At 40.2% G+C, this 20116-nt stretch overlaps 1 protein-coding gene across 2 annotated transcripts; it reads right to left on the bottom strand.

Moving 5' to 3' along the window:
- Nucleotides 1-474: 474 nt before the first annotated feature.
- Nucleotides 475-11089, bottom strand: znf1008 (zinc finger protein 1008). 2 transcript variants are annotated; one of them, XM_055201119.2, is made up of 3 exons: nucleotides 11004-11089; nucleotides 10652-10752; nucleotides 475-6395 (listed from the first exon to the last, which is right to left on the bottom strand). In XM_055201119.2, coding segments are annotated over exons 1-3 (1275 nt in total). In that variant the 5' UTR covers nucleotides 11006-11089; the 3' UTR covers nucleotides 475-5223. The 2 variants fall into 2 exon arrangements, with proteins under 2 accessions (XP_055057094.2, XP_055057095.2); XM_055201120.2 differs by lacking the exon at nucleotides 11004-11089 and adding an exon at nucleotides 10839-10997.
- Between the last annotated feature and the right edge of the window lie 9027 nt (nucleotides 11090-20116).

Below are 20116 nucleotides of genomic sequence, written 5' to 3'. Positions count from 1 at the left end.
TTCTAATCCCTGTCTGGGAAACTGCCCCTAAATGTTTGTAATTCTAGCAAGAAATTGCACAACCAATGAGAAATTGAACTACAATAGACTACAAACATGGATCGCAGAATACATGACTTCAAGAGTATAAAACTAAGGAACACATGAACAGCCACTGAAAACTAAACTTAAAGTCCACAGACATAGGACATAACCCTGACATGAAGGAAGGTTCCTATCTATATTCCTTCATTACACAAGAGTGATCACTACCTGGACTCTTACAGGTGCCTTCAGGTGTTAACAAGAACGTTATAAAGAACAGACTACAAAAAAAACATTGCTGTGACTGTAAGACTTTAGACTGAATTTCACTATCTAATGATGAAATTTAGAGCATGAAAGTTTGCCTTTACTGTTTTTAACATTAAAGTCAGATCATGAAATCAATGTAATCACACACAAAAAAACTTACAGTAGCTGGGTTTTCACAGATAGGGTCACCATTTTATTACAACACAAAAACATCGTTTACACACTTTATAAACTTCATACACTAAGGGGTGGTTTCCCAGACAGGGTATAGATTAACCCAGGACTAGGCCTTTGTTGTAAAAGGACATTTAAGTAGTCTTTATAAACATACCTTACAAAAAATACTGGTGCGCAACAAAACAACGGCAATGATATATTTTGAGATATGTCAGAACAAGCTGATTTCCAGTTAAGATTAGCATTTTAGTCTTGGACTAGACTTAAGCCCTTTTTTGGATAACTGCCCCTAACTATATCTCTTGTAAATGTTTGTTATGTGGGCAAAACAAGTGATTAGCGTTGAACTTGTGCAGAACTGAAATACATCCAATACACAAATATTTATAAACATTTGTTAAAAGGAGATTTTGGTGCCAACAAGATTTCATGAACCCAGTCTTCATGAGTCCAGGCTGGTTGCAGTAGTACAGTGGTATGTACAATGTTTTCCTGGCACACTGTGGGCGCACTATTGGTGCTTTTCAATTGCATACCCCACGGTTTAGTCCAGTTTGGGTCGGGTCAGCTCACCTCAGTGGTTAGCCCCTCCATCGAGTTTAGTATCACTTCGCAGTGGGAGGGATTATAGGCGTGTCGTTATATTTGCGCTGCCTACTGCTGTAACATCATACAAGTGAGAGCACCGTTGTACATTCCCATACATTTATTTATTTATCAGTCCGCCACAAAATTAAAACTGGCCACCACAAACAGACGTTTGCACATCGCATTTATCACTACATCTGTCTCATGTTTCTGTTCAAACACCCGAGGCGTCAGCCGACGGAGCCTCATTGAAGTAGCATTTAAGCATATAATGCAGACGTGCTTGTCGCGAATGTTCTGCCACATACTGCAAGTCTGGAAAAAACTGTTATGGTGTTCTTGATTCTCAACCTGTGGATGTTTTTCATCTCTAAAAGGGAGTTTGGGAACTTATAGCAGAGCACAGATGACAACATGTTTACTCGAAACAGCGCAAGCTAGCACTGAGGTAAAGCTAATCTTTTACATTATAGCAAATAAGGCTGTAGTGACGATTCTCCCAGACCAATCAGTGATCTACTGTGTTTTCGTGTCACGTTTGATATAAGCTCGGGTCGCTTGGAACCCCAACCGAGGTGGTACGGAAAAAAGTATCTGGTACTACGTACTGCACCCAATGGAAAAGCTCCCAAAAGTAAGCCGACCCGACCCAAACCAAACCAAACCGTGGGGTACTATGCAATGGAAAAACCTGGAAATACAAATCCGTCACTGGGTGCTAAAGTCATTGGTTTGATTACGTTTGATACGTCAACAAAAATGCATGAATAATTTATTGGACATAACAATAAGTTTACTGTTCTCAAGTGGAATTCCCAGTCAATAAATTAACACCACCAAGGGTGCACTTACCCAATCCAAACCAAACCCCAGCGCAATTGTCCCCCCTACCTACTCCCCCGAAAGCATGCCCTCACACTGTACTTGAGCAATCCAAGCCCAGGTGTGCTTTCGTCATTAAGATGCAATTGTTTTGAAGAAAACAGGAAGTATAGCGCTGTCTTAACACTGCAACCCTTCGTAATGTTAAGCCTGTGTTTTTTATTCAGAATTGTTTGCTTCGCGATGACAACAGCCCTCTCACATGCCTATCAAATTGCTTAGTTGATCTGTCAAGTGTGCAGCGAAGACATTCACGTAACCGTAGATTCAGGTCTTGTGTTTTAAATATTGTTCAGCGTATTATTTTCAATTTATTTGAGTTGTCCATGCAGTGACTAAATGTTAACACCTGGGGCCTCATTTATAAAATGCTGCGCAGAAACCATCCTACATTTGATCTTACGATCATTTTAGCAAAAATGCGTACGTGTGATTCATAAACCGAACTTACGCACAGAAAATGCGCGTACACCTTTCTTTCAGATGTGAAATTTATAAATTGCAAATGAGCAGTTTCAGAACTCCGCCTTTAAACAATGCCTAATTAATGTCATAGACATATAAAAGAGCAGCGCTTGTCAAAGTTTGAACCCAATTTTGAGCAGCAAGAATGGCTTACATTGCCAAAAACCTGCAGCAATTGGACAAGCAAAAGTGTGTACTAAAGTGCTCAGACTAGGGCTGTGACAGTGGCAGTTTTTTACCACCGCGATGTGCACATGCACATTGATTCACATAGGTCTTATACATAATGCATACTAGGGCTGGGTTTCGATTCAAATTTCAAGAATCGATTCGATTCCGATTCTCAAGATCTTGAATCGATTATCATTGTTCGATTCGATCTGATCCGATCTTCGAAATTTAGATAAGTGTTTTTGAAAAAAGCCCGAAATGGTGCCAGATAGGGGTGGGCGGAATGACCAAAAATCTATTCCATGAGTCATTTTATTTCATGGTAACAGTATATTTCATGGTATACATGTTTTTCAGTTTTTTGGATTATAAAAATGTGCAGTTATTTGCCACTCACTATAGCTTTTAACTGCTCACCACAGTTTTAAAATATGGACAATTTAAAGTCAATAATGTTAAAGTGAAAATGCCCAAAGGATAACAACAGATTAAGTCTTGATAGACAGAATCTTGTTTTTAATTGAGTTATTATTCATTTTATAGACTATTGAAGCTATAGTATGCATTGTTTTTTGTATTTATGCATACATTACATTAAAAATAGGCAGTATGTAAAATGAACAGGTATAAATTTAGGCACAAACCTACAGACAGGATAAATACCTGTATATATGAGAGACGGAGCTCTAGATATAGATATTATGACGGGTGCTGTGATGTGATGAAGTCTGTTTTAAGGTCTTGACGCTCTTTACTTTCTATTAGACATTAACATTTGCGTCTCTTTCTCGTCTTTCTGATCAAAGATGTTTGTACTATAAGCAAATTAGGCATCAAACTACATCGCTCCAGCAGCGCACGTGTAACTGATATAAATACGAGTTTTGTCTTAGCTTGCTTAAAGTTCAGAAAACTTTAGAACTATTAGCATTATGTGCGAGAAGAACTCTTAATTTGGCGACCTGTTGCGCGCCCCTCAAGCAACCTCTGCCCATCAGAGACCGGCTGCATGAGCACAAAGGGAGGGAGAGAGAGAGAGAGAGAGAGTTTCGCTGGAGACCCGCGGTGGATTCACTGCATGGCGCTTATTATAAAAATTACACAAATAACTCGTTCATTTGTTATGAGTGGATTATTTTATATAGATCGCAGCTTTGAGCGTTTCTAGAGTTTTCAAAACAACCGCTTGCTTAACGTTAATGACCGCTATGTTCGTTGTTCTAATGTCCTTCCACCTCGCGCGCAAGCGTGAATTCAATGACGCGGCAAGTTTAAGTTATTAATTATTAAATCGATCCTCTAAGTCAGTGGTTTTCAAACTAGGGGCCGGGGCCCCCAGGGGGGCCGCGAGATGGTGCCGGGGGGCCCCAGTTTTATGACATTTTATGAAATACATTAATTTATCATGAATTCTGTGTAATTAAATCTAAAAAAATAAGGCTACTAACCAAAAGCACTACTTTTTTGTATAATTTTATTTTTTTATTAAAATTTTGAGTTTTAGAACAGTTTTTTGTCACAAATTTTCTTTGGGGGGCCACGAAGGAATGTACCTTACACATGGGGGGCCGCACGCTGAAAAAGTTTGGGAACCACTGCTCTAAGTTACGGATAGATCTTTAGAAATTAACATGAAAATCGATTCTGAATCGATTTTTTCGACACAGCCCTAATGCATACATATATTTTGAAATATAAAAATGTAAACTAGGATCAGATACAGTTCTTAACAAACGTGCGTGTTCATAGGCGCCAAATTCTTTCTCCGCCGGTGGGTGCTCCTCACAGCGTCAAGCAATGCTTAGGTTACTTAGCAACGAAAGATCCTCTGAAGCGCCCACGCACTTTGAAGAGGAGGAAAGAGGCACGGTCACGTTTTCCGCGTGGTTTTAGACGCGACATGTGAAGTAAATGTGAAGCAACTGTGCGTATGTGCTTGGCCATTTCGGTGGCTGCTCGAGCACCCAAGTAATCGGCACTTATATGCATGTTTATTCCATTCGTGAAACAACAAGTGAGAAACCTTTTTGGTGTTATAAAGTTTCCAGCCGTGCTGAAAACGCATTCTGATTGTGTACTGGTAGCGCCAAAAGTGACCAAAAGAGAACGTCCGTTTCTCAATCCGAAGGCTGCAGCCTCCGGAGGTCGCATATGAAGGCTGCATACGTCATCAAGACTGTCTTATTTCATAACATTAACAATTATAAAGTTCGCTATTATTCTTTGTTAATCATACATTGTTGTAATATGCTTATGACTTGCAAATGGCTTGAGAAATGGCCAATATCTTGACTCATTGTTCCGCCCCCAAGTCAGCGGGTCATCATCACTAATATCAGTTGCCTTCCCTTGCAAATAGCGCATTTACTCCGCGTCTGCTGGCTGTTTGCATTAACACGAACTTGAAGACATCTCACTGGGCGAGATTGTACATTATGACGTGCACACCACCGCAGGCCGTACTTCCCGAACGTCCCAGCCCTAGCTCAGACCCTGACGTGACGCTAAGCACTTTTTTATAAATATGGACTTTGCCGTGGATTTTTGTAATTTTTCACTTTACGATCAAATCTGTGCGTACACACGCTTTGTAAATGGGGCTCCTGGTCCTCTTTTTTGAGAGAATTTTGTGTCAGTAAACTTTTGTCACTGCGATAACTTCGGGCAAGCTTTTTTTAAATGCTTGCCCAGACTTCCATATCGGCTAAAAGTCTTTCCACATGACGGGCAGAGGTACGGCCTCTCTCCGGTATGAACTCTCTCATGTACTTTTAGTCCTGACGACTGAGTAAAACACTTTTCACAGTGCGAACACTTGTAAGGTTTCTCTCCAGTATGAACTCTTTCGTGCACTTTCAACTCAGCAGGTCTAGCAAAGGCCTTTCCACAGTCCAAACACACGTAAGACTTCTCACCCATGTGTGTTTTCAGATGGTCTTTGAAACCGTGCAGCCATAAGAAACTCTTGCCGCAGAAAGAACACACATAACGCCTTTCATCTATATGAATCCTCATGTGCGTTTTTAAGTGTACAGCCAAAAAAAACCTTTTCCCACACCGATCACAATGAAACGGCCTTTCTCCGGTGTGGGAGAGCAGATGGGTTTTGAGATTGCACGCCTCTGTAAATCTCCTTCCACACTCAGAACATTGATGTAATTTCTCTCCAGAATGGATTTTCATGTGGACCTTCAGGGTGCTGTGTTGTGTGAAACTTTTTCTACACAACATGCACGCAAAAGGCCTCTCTCCCGTATGAATTTTCATGTGTTCCCGAAGGCCCTCTTTTTGCTTGTAACTCTTTCCACACTGAGGGCAAGTGAAGGGTCTCTCTCCAGAGTGAATACTGATGTGCCTCTTAAGCTCTCCTGGATTAGGGAAACTCTTTTCACACTGAGGACAGGTGAAAGGTCGCTCTCCGGTGTGAATTCTCATGTGCCTCTTAAGACCTCCTGAATTTGTGAAGCTCTTTCCACACTGAGGGCAGATAAACGGTCTCTCTCCGGTGTGAATCCTAAAATGTTCCTTTAGGCTTCCTTTACACGTGAAACTTTTTTCACACTGAGGGCATGTGTAAGGCTTCTCACCTGTGTGAATTGCCATATGAATTGTAAGGTGTCCTTTACGTGTGAAACTCTTTCCACACTGAGGGCAGCTAAATAGATTTTTGGTTTCCGTTTCATTTGGGGAGACATTTTTGTCAGTTTGTGAGCAGGTTAAAGGTTTTTCTTCAGGCATGAAACGATGGCGTTTCTTATAACGAGGTTTCTTCTCCACTTCATTTGGCTCTTGACTGTCCCCCTTTACCTGCACAAGGTCTGAAATGAAAAATGACATGGTCAAAATCAATTTAAGTAAAGCTGCTACAAGGTGAAACTAAAAAGTGACACCAAATTTGCATACATTGCAAAGCTCAACAGTAAGGATATGTTCCCATTTACACGAGATGTAGCATCTTCAGACACCTTAAGGGACACTCACTTTTTTTGAAAATATGCTCATTTACCTGCTCCCCTACAGTTAAACATTTGATTATTACTGTTTTGGAATCCATTCAGGAGATCTCCGGGTCTGGCGGTAGCACTTTTAACATAGCTTAGCATTATCCACCGAATCTGATTAGCATCGTAGTCCGCGTCAACATGCAAACACACACGCAGACCGCTGGTAGGCAGTGCGGCCGTCAGTGAAGAAGAAGCTTGGCAAGTTAAAGGCTCTCTAAGCGAATCTGCGAGACGTTAGTTATTGTTGACGTTTGAAACTGTTTTCAAACAGACGGAGCGTAGCTAACTCCTCCCCCTCCCCTCCGTGCTTTCATGAACGCGCCCAACCCCCACCCCCAAATCCTTTTTGTCGTTTATTGGCTGGAATACTTTGTTTTGTTATGTGATGCTAGGTTTGGCCACTTGTTGATATTGCCGTTTGTGAAGCCTGGGCTGTCTACAGAAATCGCGTTTTTTTACAGTTTGATCAGCGGACAGGCAGCAAGCAGATAGTGAGGAGATGTTTCCGGTATGTAACAAAAAATCTTTTATGGTCTAAAACGCTTAAATTTGCTTAGAGCGCCTTTAACCCACAAACGAAGAAAGAAACAGCAACTTGTTGTGTATGATTTGAGAAGACCAGCAATGATGGAAGTAAATAATAAACAGTGACTTTTGTTGCAGTTTGAGTTGAATCACTCCTCAACTTGGCCCATCTTTGCTCTTCTTCTTTGAGCTAATTGGCTGCTTGCATTCTTAAAAGAGCATTACCGCCATCTTCTGTGGGTAATGGATCAGAGACACTATAATCCTTCCCCCCAGACCATTCAGGACTCAAGCTTTCAATGTTCCCGCGTATTCCAGGTCCTCCATCTACTGCCCAAGTCCATCACAATCCATAGATGATTAATTATTATAATAATAATAATAATAGTAATAATAATATCCTATCAATATTCTATTTATTAAATTAATACTATTTAAGAATTGAATTAATAAACTATCCCCTTACCTCTAGATCCAGAAGCTTCTTTAAGCCCATCTTTGTTTTCACCGTCGCAAACGGAAATACCTATGACGCAGTTTTTTACCTGACAGGGGGGGTTCTGGTGGACAAATCACAGCGCCTATGGTCTGCGTAGAACTGCCGCGCTGTTAAAATTTTTTGCGAGGTGCACGTCAGGCTACGCAGAGGCTACGGATAACCTACGGTGTAGCTATGGTGAAGAGCTTACGCACGACTATAAATTTACATGATGCTTTAAGTTGGAATGTTGTTTTTCATTCTGGACAGCAAGTGCCGTAACTATAACATTGAGGGTATTTACAGTATTAAACATGTATTTATTACGATTTCTTCGTGCTCCGGAAACATTTACAAAGAACAAAAAAATGGTCTCCTCAGCTGCCATAGTTGCAACTCTTGCGTCATTAGAACACTGTGTTCAACGCATCAACGTTTCTGTTTAAAAAACGTTGTGCAACGTTTGTCGGGGCTGATCACAACCCTGGGATGCTCATTTTGAATTTGTTCATGACAAACGCTCGTTAATCGACCGAGATTGGAATTGGGTCTGGGATGATTAATCGTGCCAATGCGCATTCTCAATGAATAAATTTGAATGAATTACAGTGAAATGCCACCACATCCAAAAGCCAATGGACGCTCTTGTGCACAACCTCCATGTGTGCCGCAAAGAAGTACCATTTAGTTATGGGAGAAACTAAGATTTTCAACTGAACCAATTGCTTCGGAAAATTGTTCACGGTTTCGAAGCGTTCGAAAAAAAAAATAAATAAAAGACTAAGACCTTGCTGTCGATTTACCTCCATCACTGCTGATGCTACCCTAACCCTAACCTTGATTAGTTATATCCATGGTGAAAAATTAAGCAGTAACTGAAAACAAGCTAATGAGGAAGAAACAAAACTAAGGGAGAAATAAAAAGGGACACACCACAACATTAGCAAAACAATCCTTGTTCGGACAGATCTTTGAAAACTAGAGAATGATGCACCAATATTAAATGTTTCCAACAATGCCGATAGTTTGGTGGTTTATAAATTTGCATTGACTAAATTCTGAAGATTACAATTCTAAATGATTATTAATATAGAACATTAAACTAGTGATGTTTCTTTACATTTTATACATAGAGCTCAAATTCATTGCATTTTCCTGTTCTCTTTTGATTGAGATATTATATTATTTAGTAAAAACAACAAAAAATGTTGCATTGTGGCTAGGCCAGTAGATGATGCTATGCGCCTGCATACAGTGCATAGATATGCATTCTTCTACTGAATGATAAATACAATTGGTTAAAGCATTGCAAAGCAGTTTCACACTCCACAGATGCATTTGTGATACATCCATGATGTCATGTGAGACATATAATTTTAAAATATTCATGCATTGAAATGAGAGATTGAAAAATGAGATGAGCCTTTGCTTGCTTCGTCACTTAAGTTTTTCTTCTCGTGCACTGGCTGGTTAAATCGAACATCCATTCAGAATTATCTAACTCCTAAACGAGCTGTAGTGCCGATTTAACATGCTCAATCAGCCAAATAAAACTGAGACTCACTTTAGCCAACACTGCCAAACACACCTTAAAGGGACACTTCACCCATTTGCATTAAGCTTTGTATAGTTAGAACCCCAGTCATGTTTTTGAATGGTCATGCATCATTTCCTCAGTTGCCGCTGAGACAGGAGAAATACAGATTTCAGTGTTGCACTTCCTTCTTTCAATGATGTAAAAATCATCATATTGCATCATTGAAAGAAGGAAGTGCAATATCTTTGTTGAGGGAGTGAGAATACAAACATTCCTTTTCTTTGTCAAATAGGCACCAAATTCTAAATGTATGTTACATTTCGACTACAAATATGATGCTCTTTCAATAAAGATTAATGTTTCTACGGGTGAAATGCCCCTTTAAAGTCTGTCCAAGGTCAACTGTCAGCTTGGTGTGTACCTAGCTTAAGAATGTATGAGATTACTGATTATAGAAGTAGTAAAACGGTACTGCTCAAATAAAAACGTATGGGGACAAAAAAATCCACTCAGGGAATCATCCTCTCCACGGAGACACAAGCACTTCCACACATTCTCATACACACACAGGGCAGCCGTAGGAGATTCGGGGTTGCAACTGTGGTGCCCTTGAGCAAGGCATCTTAACCTTAGCTGCCCACTGCTCTGTGTGTGTGTGTGTGTGTGTGTGTGTGTGTGTTCACTACTCACTGCGTTGCATCCTTGACAAGCACGTCACTTTCACATTTATACATAACACACTCATACAAAAGCACTCACACCCACACACATTCATCCAGAGGTGGAGACTGCATGAGTATTTTAGTTACATTTTCAAAGTGTTTGTCTTGGAAAAAGAAGTTACTTTAATTTACTAAAAAATGTTCACTACATTCTAAAGCATAAAATCATACTGTGTATTCCTTATATTGCATATTAAAATTTATTTAATACCTAATTACATACAATTGTGTACTTTTACTTTTCTTGAGTAAAAATACTAAAGTACGTTTTACTTGAGTAAAAAAAACCTCGATGTTTAATGTACTTAATTATTAAATATAAACCAAAAACTTGAAATTAGGTGGAGTAAAACTGATGATAATATGCTTTGGATAATATGTTTTCCAAAGAAAAACACTGATAAAATACAAATACTGGAAAATGTACTTTTATGTAGAAAGTAAAAATACTTAAGTAGTGTCAGCCTCTGCATTCACCCATACGTCTGTCACGCTTGCTGCCATGAAAATTGTCTTGCACAACAAATCATTGTTCTCAACGCAGTTTTTTATGTCAAGTGCATTTCATTGCTGTCGCACATTTCTGCTGTGAAGCGATGTTTACAATCATCCTTTTCTGTAATCAGCACATTGTACTAGTCGGCTCTACTTTATTTATTTTATTTATACTGTAGTGTAGTATATGTAACGTTGGATAATCCACGGCTAGCCTTATTGAAACGCGCATATAGCCTATGCGTAAAGATATCACAACATTTACACGTCCGTGTTTACAGCTTTGTTACATCTCGTCAACAGTAACACAAACCTCTCTGTTCCTCAATATCTTCAGTATTTATCATTTTGTGCTGTTCTGAATCATTCGTGTCTTCTTCAACAAACTCCATCTTCTCCAGCAGATCATCTGTCCTGTTTGTTTGAAAACGCGCAATTAAATTACACAGGAAAGAAAATAAATCTCTGTATCCAGCGTGTCAAAAGCATGCTTTACTCACAGAAACATAACATTTTCAAGAGGCCAGGATTTCACACTTAATTGACATTTTACTTTAAAGGTTACATATAATGAAGACGTTAAACCCTTTTAGTAATATGACGATGTTCATTGAACACTTTACTCTTTAAAACGTCTTGCGTCTTGTGTAGTTTTATACACCTACATATCCGAAGCGCTAATAAACACAGCCGTCTCATCCAATATTATGAAGCAGAGTCTGCAGCTACAGTCCCGCACCCAGAGACCCGCATTCTCAGACCTCTCGTTTTCGAGACAGTGCCTCCTGCTCTTCGGAAGATTGTATAACAACCTTATCCAAAAGTTGAAAACAATAGGATGTCTCGTTTTATTTAAAGATATCCAAATAAAATAGTTGCGTGCTTAACCTTTAACTGCCACACCAAGAAAAAGGCATTTGATAACATTTTTGTTTGCATTTCTTATCTCCTTATGTCACTAGTTAACACAACAATGTATTTTTTTCCAACACATCCTATCATTTTTTTTTAAATCGGCCTCTACCAAACGGTAGATATGTCACTTAAAGGAATTCAAACACATACTATGGAAATTAGAAAGTATGAACTATAATACTACTTTTTTACAAACATAATCTAAATAAAATGGTTTTGTATAACATAGTATAAGTATAACATTGTAAAATATTTCAGGTTTTCATTTTAACACAGGAAATGAAATGCTTTCATGTTTTTTGCAATAAAAATGACTAAAAGTAACAAAAATAAGGACTTTCTGCATTTAAAACCTAAAATAAAAGAAGGCCAAAGATAATAATACAATGGCATTTTATGCTTTTATGATTTAAGAAACACACTGTCAAGTGTGGTAGTGCATTATAATTTTGTCTTTTTTTGGATAAATTAAAGGGGTCATGGCATGAAAATCTGACATTTTCTATGTTTAAGTGCTATGATTGGCCCCAGTGCTTCTATCAACCTAGAAAATGTGAAAAAGATCAACCCAGAAACTTCGTTTTGGTAAACCATTCTCTGCAAGCATGTGAAAAAATAGGTAATTGAAATTTGGCTCCCCTTGTGATGTCAGAAGGAGCTCGTATTATAATAATTCCGCCCCTTAATTTCCAACCACAGCCTTTTAGTGCAGAGAGGGAGAGACAGAGAAAATAATTCACAGCACAATTAAGTTTCAATTTCAACAAACCACCATCATTGTTATCAATCATGATGTTTGCACTTCATCCGCTCATTTGCATTTTAAAAGACACACCCAAAACGGCACATTTTTGCTCACACCTACAAAGTGGCAATTTTAACATGCTATAATAAATTATTTATATGGTATTTTGAGCTAAAACTTCACATATGTGCTCTGGGGACACCAAAGATGTATTTGACATCTTAAAAAAGTCTTGTGACATGGCCCCTTTAACATTTCATTGTAAACCAGCAATGTTGTGTAGAGTAAGCCAACGTTACAAACAATCCTTCAAACAATTTAAAACATCATTTAAGAAGTAATTTTTGATTAATTAATCAGTAATTATGATTTCCATACATTAATTATATGAATTCATTATAGTTATTTCAAAGAAATATCCAGAAGTGGCAAAAAATACATACTTAAAAAATGATCTCAATATATTCAATAAGAAATAATAATAGCTGTGTCATATTCATAGCTGTGAATGATCAGAAATGTATATTTCATAGCAAATAGTACATTCTGACTGCAGAAATGGATGATCTGAAAACATTACCTTAGCTTTTCTACATTTACCATGAAGTGACAAATCAACCGTTTGGTTGAGCATGTTTTTGAAACATTACATAATTTTGTAAAGTTAGGACTCTTACAGTATAATATTTCAAAAAAATATGGTTTCCTTGCAAAATTTCAACAAGAACAGTTCATATAACAGGAGTGATTTTTTTCTCTCTGACATCCACATAACAAGATGTGTTGTGACAAGTGCTGTTGATTGACACATTGATATCTAGTGGATTTTTTTTCGCATAACATATCTTAAACAAATAGTAGAGATGGCTCAATCAGCTTGAGTTAAGTTAGGTACTCCTCTCAATAAAATATAGGGACTCAAAATGTGCTCAACCGTTTGGTTGAGCAGGCAGTTAAAGGGTTTTAATGCATGTGCTAAAGAACCTCATTGTGTTCTCTGACTAACAAGACTAACTCCGACTTAAAGGTGCAGTGTGTAATTTTTAGAAGGATCTCTTGACAGAAATGCAAAATAATATACAAAACTAAACTATTAGGGGTGTATAAAGACCTTTCATAATGAACTGTTATGTGTTTATTGCCTTAGAATAAGACAGTTTATCTACACAGAGGGTCCCCTTACATGGAAGCCGCCATTTTGTGCAGCCATGTTTCTACAGAAGCCCTTAACGGACAAACTTTTTTTACTAAGTTGTCTCCAACGATGATATGTTTGTCCGGCTACAGTAGCTTCTCTGCATTTCAAAAGCGAGAAGTGAGCAGTGGACTGAGCCGTTGGTTGCAATTCGCAACCTCACCACTAGAGGCCGCTAAAATGTACACACTGCACCTTTAACCAGTAGCCTAGTTATTTTTTGAGCGTGGGTGAAGTCTAATAGGCTTTATGCCCAGCTGCACTACTTCCTGAACTTTAGCCAGCTCCTTGTTTCCTGTCTGCCATTATTGGACAAACTGAAAATGTGTGTCTGAGGGCCTTTTTACACCTGGTCACTGTTTTCTCTAATCGGATAGCTGTCTGATTTGTTAAAACTGATCCATTTACATTTGGCCACATAAATGCCTCTTGGCAAAACAGATATGAATCCGATCTTTTACCCCCGCCCAAAATGCAAATACACTATTTATTACTCCAGCCTTAAAAAAATGAAGATGACATTTATGCAAAAATAGGCAGCACTTACTGTGTGTTGTACTGTATGTTGGGCAGAGGACGCGCGTCTCCTTGCTCGGCATGAGCTGAAGCTCGCAGTAGGGTCATTGTATGAAAATGGTGGCTTTTTGAACAGACAACTTTTTAAAAATGGAATTCTTTCTTATACCAAAACTTATAGTCAGATAATAGTTAACCTCTTAACATTATAAATCAACTTAAAGGGAAACTTCACCCATTTGCATTAAGCTTTGTACCGTTAGAACCCCAGTCATGTTTTTGAATGGTCGTGCATTATTCCCTCAGTTTCTCCTGAGATGGGAGAAATACAGATTTCAGTGAGGGACTTCCTTCTTTCAATGATGTAAAAATCGTCATTTTGCGTCATAGAAAGAAGGAATTCCTGTATCTCTGTTGAGTGTGAAAGACTACAGACACTCATTCCTCATTTTTCCAAGGTGGGGGCTATGGGTGGGACCCACTCATGCTACAGACCTATTACAGATCAGTGGGTGGGACTTACGAAAATATACAAACTATCAGCCGCCATCTTTATGCTATAGCTAAGCTAAACAGAAGTTGTGGAGCGAGCCAGAATTCATGTTACAATAACAGTGGAAGTTAATCAATATGATATAGAACAGGGTGATTTCGCAAGCATGTTGCTCTAATCCGCTGTACATTGCACCTTTATGAGCCACAAAACAGCAAAGAGCTGAGGCAGATGGAGGAACAGAAGCCCAAGGAGTAGCCCGGAGCCTGGGCTTCGGCTGAGTAGAGGAGCCCGTGGAAGACGCAGCAACCATCGGCCTCTGCTGCGTAGAGAAGCTTGGACAGACTACTGCCTGTACTCTCGCTGTGTGCTTGCTTTATAACATGTCTGCATCAGATAAGGATATGAACGTTTGTTTGGTGAATTTTCCAGGCAAAAGAGCAACTTTGCGCGTGCTTGGACATGTTTATTTCACAGACGTGTTTCGGTTTACGAGCAGACGCGCTGCGGAGTATATGAGCTTGGACAGACTCGCGCTGTGTGCTTTCTGTTTAACATTTCTGGATCAGATAAGGATTTGAACGTTTGTTTTGTGAATGTTTCCTGGCACTTTGCGCATGTTTATTTCAAAGACGTGTTTCGGCTTACGAGCACAAGAGCTGAGGCAGTGCTTCTGTGGAGATATTGTGCGGTGGACGTGTTTGTGTGCAGGATGCAGGGATAAATGGACATCTGACTGTAGTGAGTGTTTCTAACTTCTTTGTTATACTAACTTGGCATTTATGTACACAATAGTGTCAGAAGGTGACGATCTTTTAGGGGCGGAACCAAAATTGAGGAAGTTTGGTTCCGCCCGGAAGTGTTCCACCCGGACCGGAAAGGAAGAACACCGGGACTTCCGGTAGCGCTGCGAGGAGGAAAATCTGTGAATTGAATACAGCTGGGCCTAGTTAACAGCAGCGGTCGATGATTGGAGGATATGCCGAACAGGATGGTATTTAAGATCAGCTTAAATCACAGTTTGGGGTGCTTTTTGTGTGCTCTGTGTACTTTTGGTACGAAGTGACTGTTGTTGCTGTGTGTTTACTCGACGCACTACTGGTGGCGGTCCGACTCTCTTCCTCAGGCTGAGATCATACGTTTGGAGGGACATTGGAAACCTTAAAGGTTGAAAAGCGAACGGAAATTATTGATATAACGACACACCAGGAGGAGAAGAAACGGAGTGTTGTGTGAGTACCAACCTGTAAATGCACTGTGGAAACACTGAAAGAGACGCACTATTTTTGCAGGAGTTGATGTTGCCTGCTGTGTGGACCAGAGCAAAGGGCAGTAAGAGAAATAACCCACAGGATTCGTGAGTAACAGTATTTTTGTGCAGACGCTGTGTATATTAACTTGTCTTTCTAGTGGATACCTCCGTGAGAAGGAGAGCGGCCCTACCCCTAAGATAGCGTGGTGGGTGAGCCGGAGAGAGCCTTGTATTGAAGCCAGCCACAGTGACGAAAACCACCACCGAGACCGCAACATTCATCGCTCATCGGACCTGGGCAAAGTGAATGAAGACGGGCGTCCTTTGTGTGCACTTCAGTGTGGTGGGTGAGTCTTTGTGCTGTGAGAACTTTCACTTTAACGTGGTGCTGTGTATTTTGCTGTGCATTGCTGTGTGTGTCTCGTCAGACAAACCCCGCCTTCGTACATTTTGTCCGGGAGGACGAAGAGGCAGTCGGCCTTGGTGGAACTTAATATACTGTATGTTGTGAGCGTGCTTCTGGTTGAAAGTGACGGAGAGGTGTCTGCGACACGAGCCTCTGTGCAGCCATTCGGGGTTTTGTTGAAGAGCGGCGGTGAAGAGCTGGAAATTAGTGGATGTGTGAGTACGACTAAGGGTCGTCATTGTGGATGCTTTGACCTGTGTAATACTTACTGTTGCAGAGAACGCGGTGTAGGAAAATCCCGCCGTCCCGAGGTCTCTACAAAAGGGCGCCCCTGTCCGGTGTGAGATCGCCTAACGGTAACAGGAGAGGGCAGCGCTCGGCCTTGGTGTGACGGTGCAACGTTTACACCCCTCAGTGACCAACGCACTCGTCGAGAGGGTCCGCCCCTGACGCTACCTGGAAAACCTGCATATCACACCTGACTCAGTGAGAGGAAAGCAAATACCGTAAGTCCGCCGTTCCTACTGCATCCAAATTAAACACCCCCCAAGTCTGCACATTACAGAAACGGAGGACACGCCACCCAGAGCCGGGACGAGAGTGAGCATCAGAGAGAACGAACTGTGTGGAACCTTATACTTACCGTAGGCTGTATTCAGCGAAGAGGTGAGAGCAAACTAAGTGAAACTAACTGTGTCTTGTGTCCCAGCTGCTGCCTGTGGAGAGAGAGAGAAAGAGAGTGAACACCAGAGTGAGAACGAACTGTGTGGAACCTTATACTTACCGTAGGCTGTATTCAGCGAAGAGGTGAGAGCAAACTAAGTGAAACTAACTGTGTCTTGTGTCCCAGCTGCTGCCTGTGGAGAGAGAGAGAAAGAGAGTGAACACCAGAGAGAGAACGAACTGTGTGGAATCTTATACTTACCGTAGGCGGTACTCAGCGAAGAGGTGAGAGCAAACCAAGTGAAACTAACTGTGGCTTGTGCCCCAGCTGCTGCCTGTGGAGACAGAGAGAAAGAGAGTGAACACCAGAGAGAGAACGAACTGTGTGGAACCTTATACTTACCGTAGGCTGTACTCAGCAAAGAGGTGAGAGCAAACTAAGTGAAACTAACGGTGTCTTGTGCCCCAGCTGCTGCCTGTGGAGAGAGAGAGAAAGAGAGTGAACACCAGAGAGAGAACGAACTGTGTGGAACCTTATACTTACCGTAGGCGGTACTCAGCAAAGAGGTGAGAGCAAACCAAGTGAAACTAACTGTGGCTTGTGCCCCAGCTGCTGCCTGTGGAGAGAGAGAGAAAGAGAGTGAACACCAGAGAGAGAACGAACTGTGTGGAACCTTATACTTACCGTAGGCGGTACTCAGCAAAGAGGTGAGAGCAAACCAAGTGAAACTAACTGTGCCTTGTGTCCCAGCCGCTGCCTGTGGAGAGAAAGAGAAAGAGAGTGAACACCAGAGAGAACGAACTGTGTGGAACTTTATACTTACCATAGGCTGTAACCAGCGAAGAGGTGAGAGCAAACCAAGTGGAACTAACTGTGTCTGTGTGTCCCAGCCGCTGCCTGTGGAAAACAAGAAAGAGAGGAACGTTACGACAGGGAAACGTGAGAGCACGTGGGGCGAAGACCCCCTGCTACGGAGATAAAGGTATGCAGACAAAGAACTATCCATTCGACAGTCACCCTGCTTTGTACTCTGCCTCCAGGAAGGAAGAAGGAGGGCGCCACGGATAGCAGGGACCAGGCCGGAGCCTGACGTTCCCCTCCCCCGGCTTACGGTGGTCTGCATCCCCATTGCCCCTTTGCCCCTGCCTGCCCGTAGCAGTAGTCTCCCTGGAGGGAGAAGCCAGAGATCCCTTAGTTTTAATTGCCCTTTCCCCATTTCCCTATTCTTTTAAATATTTAAATAAATAAAGATTGTTTTAAATTTTACCTGCTCCCGTTGTTGTCTGGTCATTGGGTTGGTTTTGGGGACCTCCTCGAGGTGGAAGTTGAGAAGGGGCGTGGCTTAGCCTATTAGTAGCCAGCCCCTTGGTGTGACAATAGCATATCTGAGCGGTGTTTTATATGTCTATATTGTGAAAGCAATGAGGCTGATATAACACAGATGTAATTACAGTAAACAAGAGTCAAAAAGAAAATTGGTAAACTTAAATAAACCTTTTAAATGCATACCCTTTTTTAAGTACTTGAAAAGACATTTGTACTGCAGATCTGACACCTCATGTTACTGTTTGAATAAGACTTTGCTACACACCAGACCAGAGTGTTATTGTGTGTAACACAACATAACATCACGTTTAAAAGTAAGTCATGATTTGTCAGACACAGTGGTGGCTATTTTCTTTGTTTTACTAACGTGGCATTTATGTACACAATATCATATCTGAGCCGTGTTCTGATTAATGGGAGTGGCTTTGCAGAGCTGTGCATTGTGGTGCATAGTGGGAGTTGTAGTTTTTCATACAAATGTGCTTTAAAGTCACGTTCTGTCTTTTCTCGGTCAAATAGGCACAAAATTCTACACTTATGTTACATTTGGACTACAAATATGACCCACTTTCAACAAAGATTAATGTTCCTATCGGTGAAATGGCCCTTTAAAGGTTCTCTAAGCGAATTCACCTGTTTTAGACCATACATTTTTTTGTTACATACAGCAAACATCTCACTATCTGCTTGCTTCCTGTCCGCTGATCAAACTGTAAAAAAACGCGATCTCTGTAGACAGCCCAGCCTCCACAAACTGCAATAATAACAAACTGGCCAAACCTACACCAGAAACCATAACAAAGTGTTCTAACCAATAACGCCAAGAAGGATTTGGGGGTTGGGTTTGGGCGCGTTCATGAAAGCACGGAAGGGAGGGGGAGGAGTTAACTACGCTCGGTTTGTTTGAAAACACATTTCAAAAATCAACACACAGATTCGCTTAGAGAACCTTTAAATGACAGCTTAATGTATTTTTCTATTTTTCTACATTACATTAAAAAAGCTTGTGCTGCTTTTTTGTCACTGATGTTACCTATATTTAATTTAGATGACAATTCAGGCTTCCCAGAATGTATTTTGACTATTTTATTTGCATACATAATCAAAGACAGAAAAAGTTAATGTAATATTAAGAAATTGTCTTGATTAGTAATAATTTACTTTAAACAGGCATGCTAAAGTTCTATTGTGTGATTTTTTGTAACATTAGAAATAATTGAGGTTAAGTGGTCAAAATTGAATGATGATATCCTTAAAATGCTTACTTATGAAAGCAGCAACAGTAACACCAGTGACGATAACACCAGTGACAAATCTGCAGCCACAATGGCATATCTAAGATTGCGGCCACAGTAGCTCAAACCACACTTCTTAAATTGTAAATAAATCACTTAATCATGCAATTTGAAAAATGATATTAATAAAAATTCATTTCCCCTTACTATAAACTGTAGTAACACCAGTGACACATCTTAAGTCCTCGCATGAAATTATCAAATTATTTATCAAATTGCTAAAAGATGAGGAGAGAGTGCACACTCACTATGTGCTTTTCAAAACAACCATGCCTACAATGAATGTTTGACCCAGGAAGAAGTTGGCAAGGATGTTGATTTTTTTCAAAGTGGTGGTTTTTATAAATTGTAACACCAGTGACATGAAATTGGGGGACAGGTATTCCCTGTAAATTATTCATAATATTTAGTTGATATTTTAGTTTTTTAAGTATTCTACTTAGTAACTGTACTACTTCCCTTTGTATTATGACATTTAAAGGGGGAGAATAATATATTTTTTAACTCAAAATATGTCACTAAACCACGACTCCTGACCCGAGGGATAAGCCAATTTCATGGTACTTACCGTGTTCTACAATATATATAAAAAATGGTTTGTAATATGTCTTACATATGTTTTATTAATAATAAAACACTTCAATTAAAACAAAAAAACATATATTTTGTGTCATTATCTGACAATTTTAAGTGTTTTTCCTGGTGTTTGGTTTTTTTGCCTCTTTGACGGCTAACTTCTGGGCCTGTATGTATAAAACTTTTTCGAAATGCTCTTAAGAATAGTCTTAAGCTATGACTTAAGTGTCAAAAAATTCTTAGTTAGGAGTAGGTGTCACAGGTCGGAGTGGACCACCCCTATCGTGAGTCACGCTCCTCCCTCAGTTTCCACCCCGAGAAGGTCCCAAAATGCCCCAATGACGAAACAGACGAGAGGGGATAAAATATAACAATATTTATTTAATTAAAAGAAG

The sequence above is a fragment of the Misgurnus anguillicaudatus genome, chromosome 2 (genome assembly GCF_027580225.2).
Source record: "Misgurnus anguillicaudatus chromosome 2, ASM2758022v2, whole genome shotgun sequence".
Classification (NCBI taxonomy): Eukaryota; Metazoa; Chordata; class Actinopteri; order Cypriniformes; family Cobitidae; genus Misgurnus; species Misgurnus anguillicaudatus.
This window is presented reverse-complemented; position numbering and strand designations above follow the sequence as displayed.

Coding starts and splice junctions, on each gene's coding strand:
- znf1008 (XM_055201120.2), bottom strand. Junction 6,396..10,651: donor AGATATTGAGGAACAGAGAG/GTTTGTGTTACT, acceptor TTTTCATTTCAG/ACCTTGTGCAGGTAAAGGGG.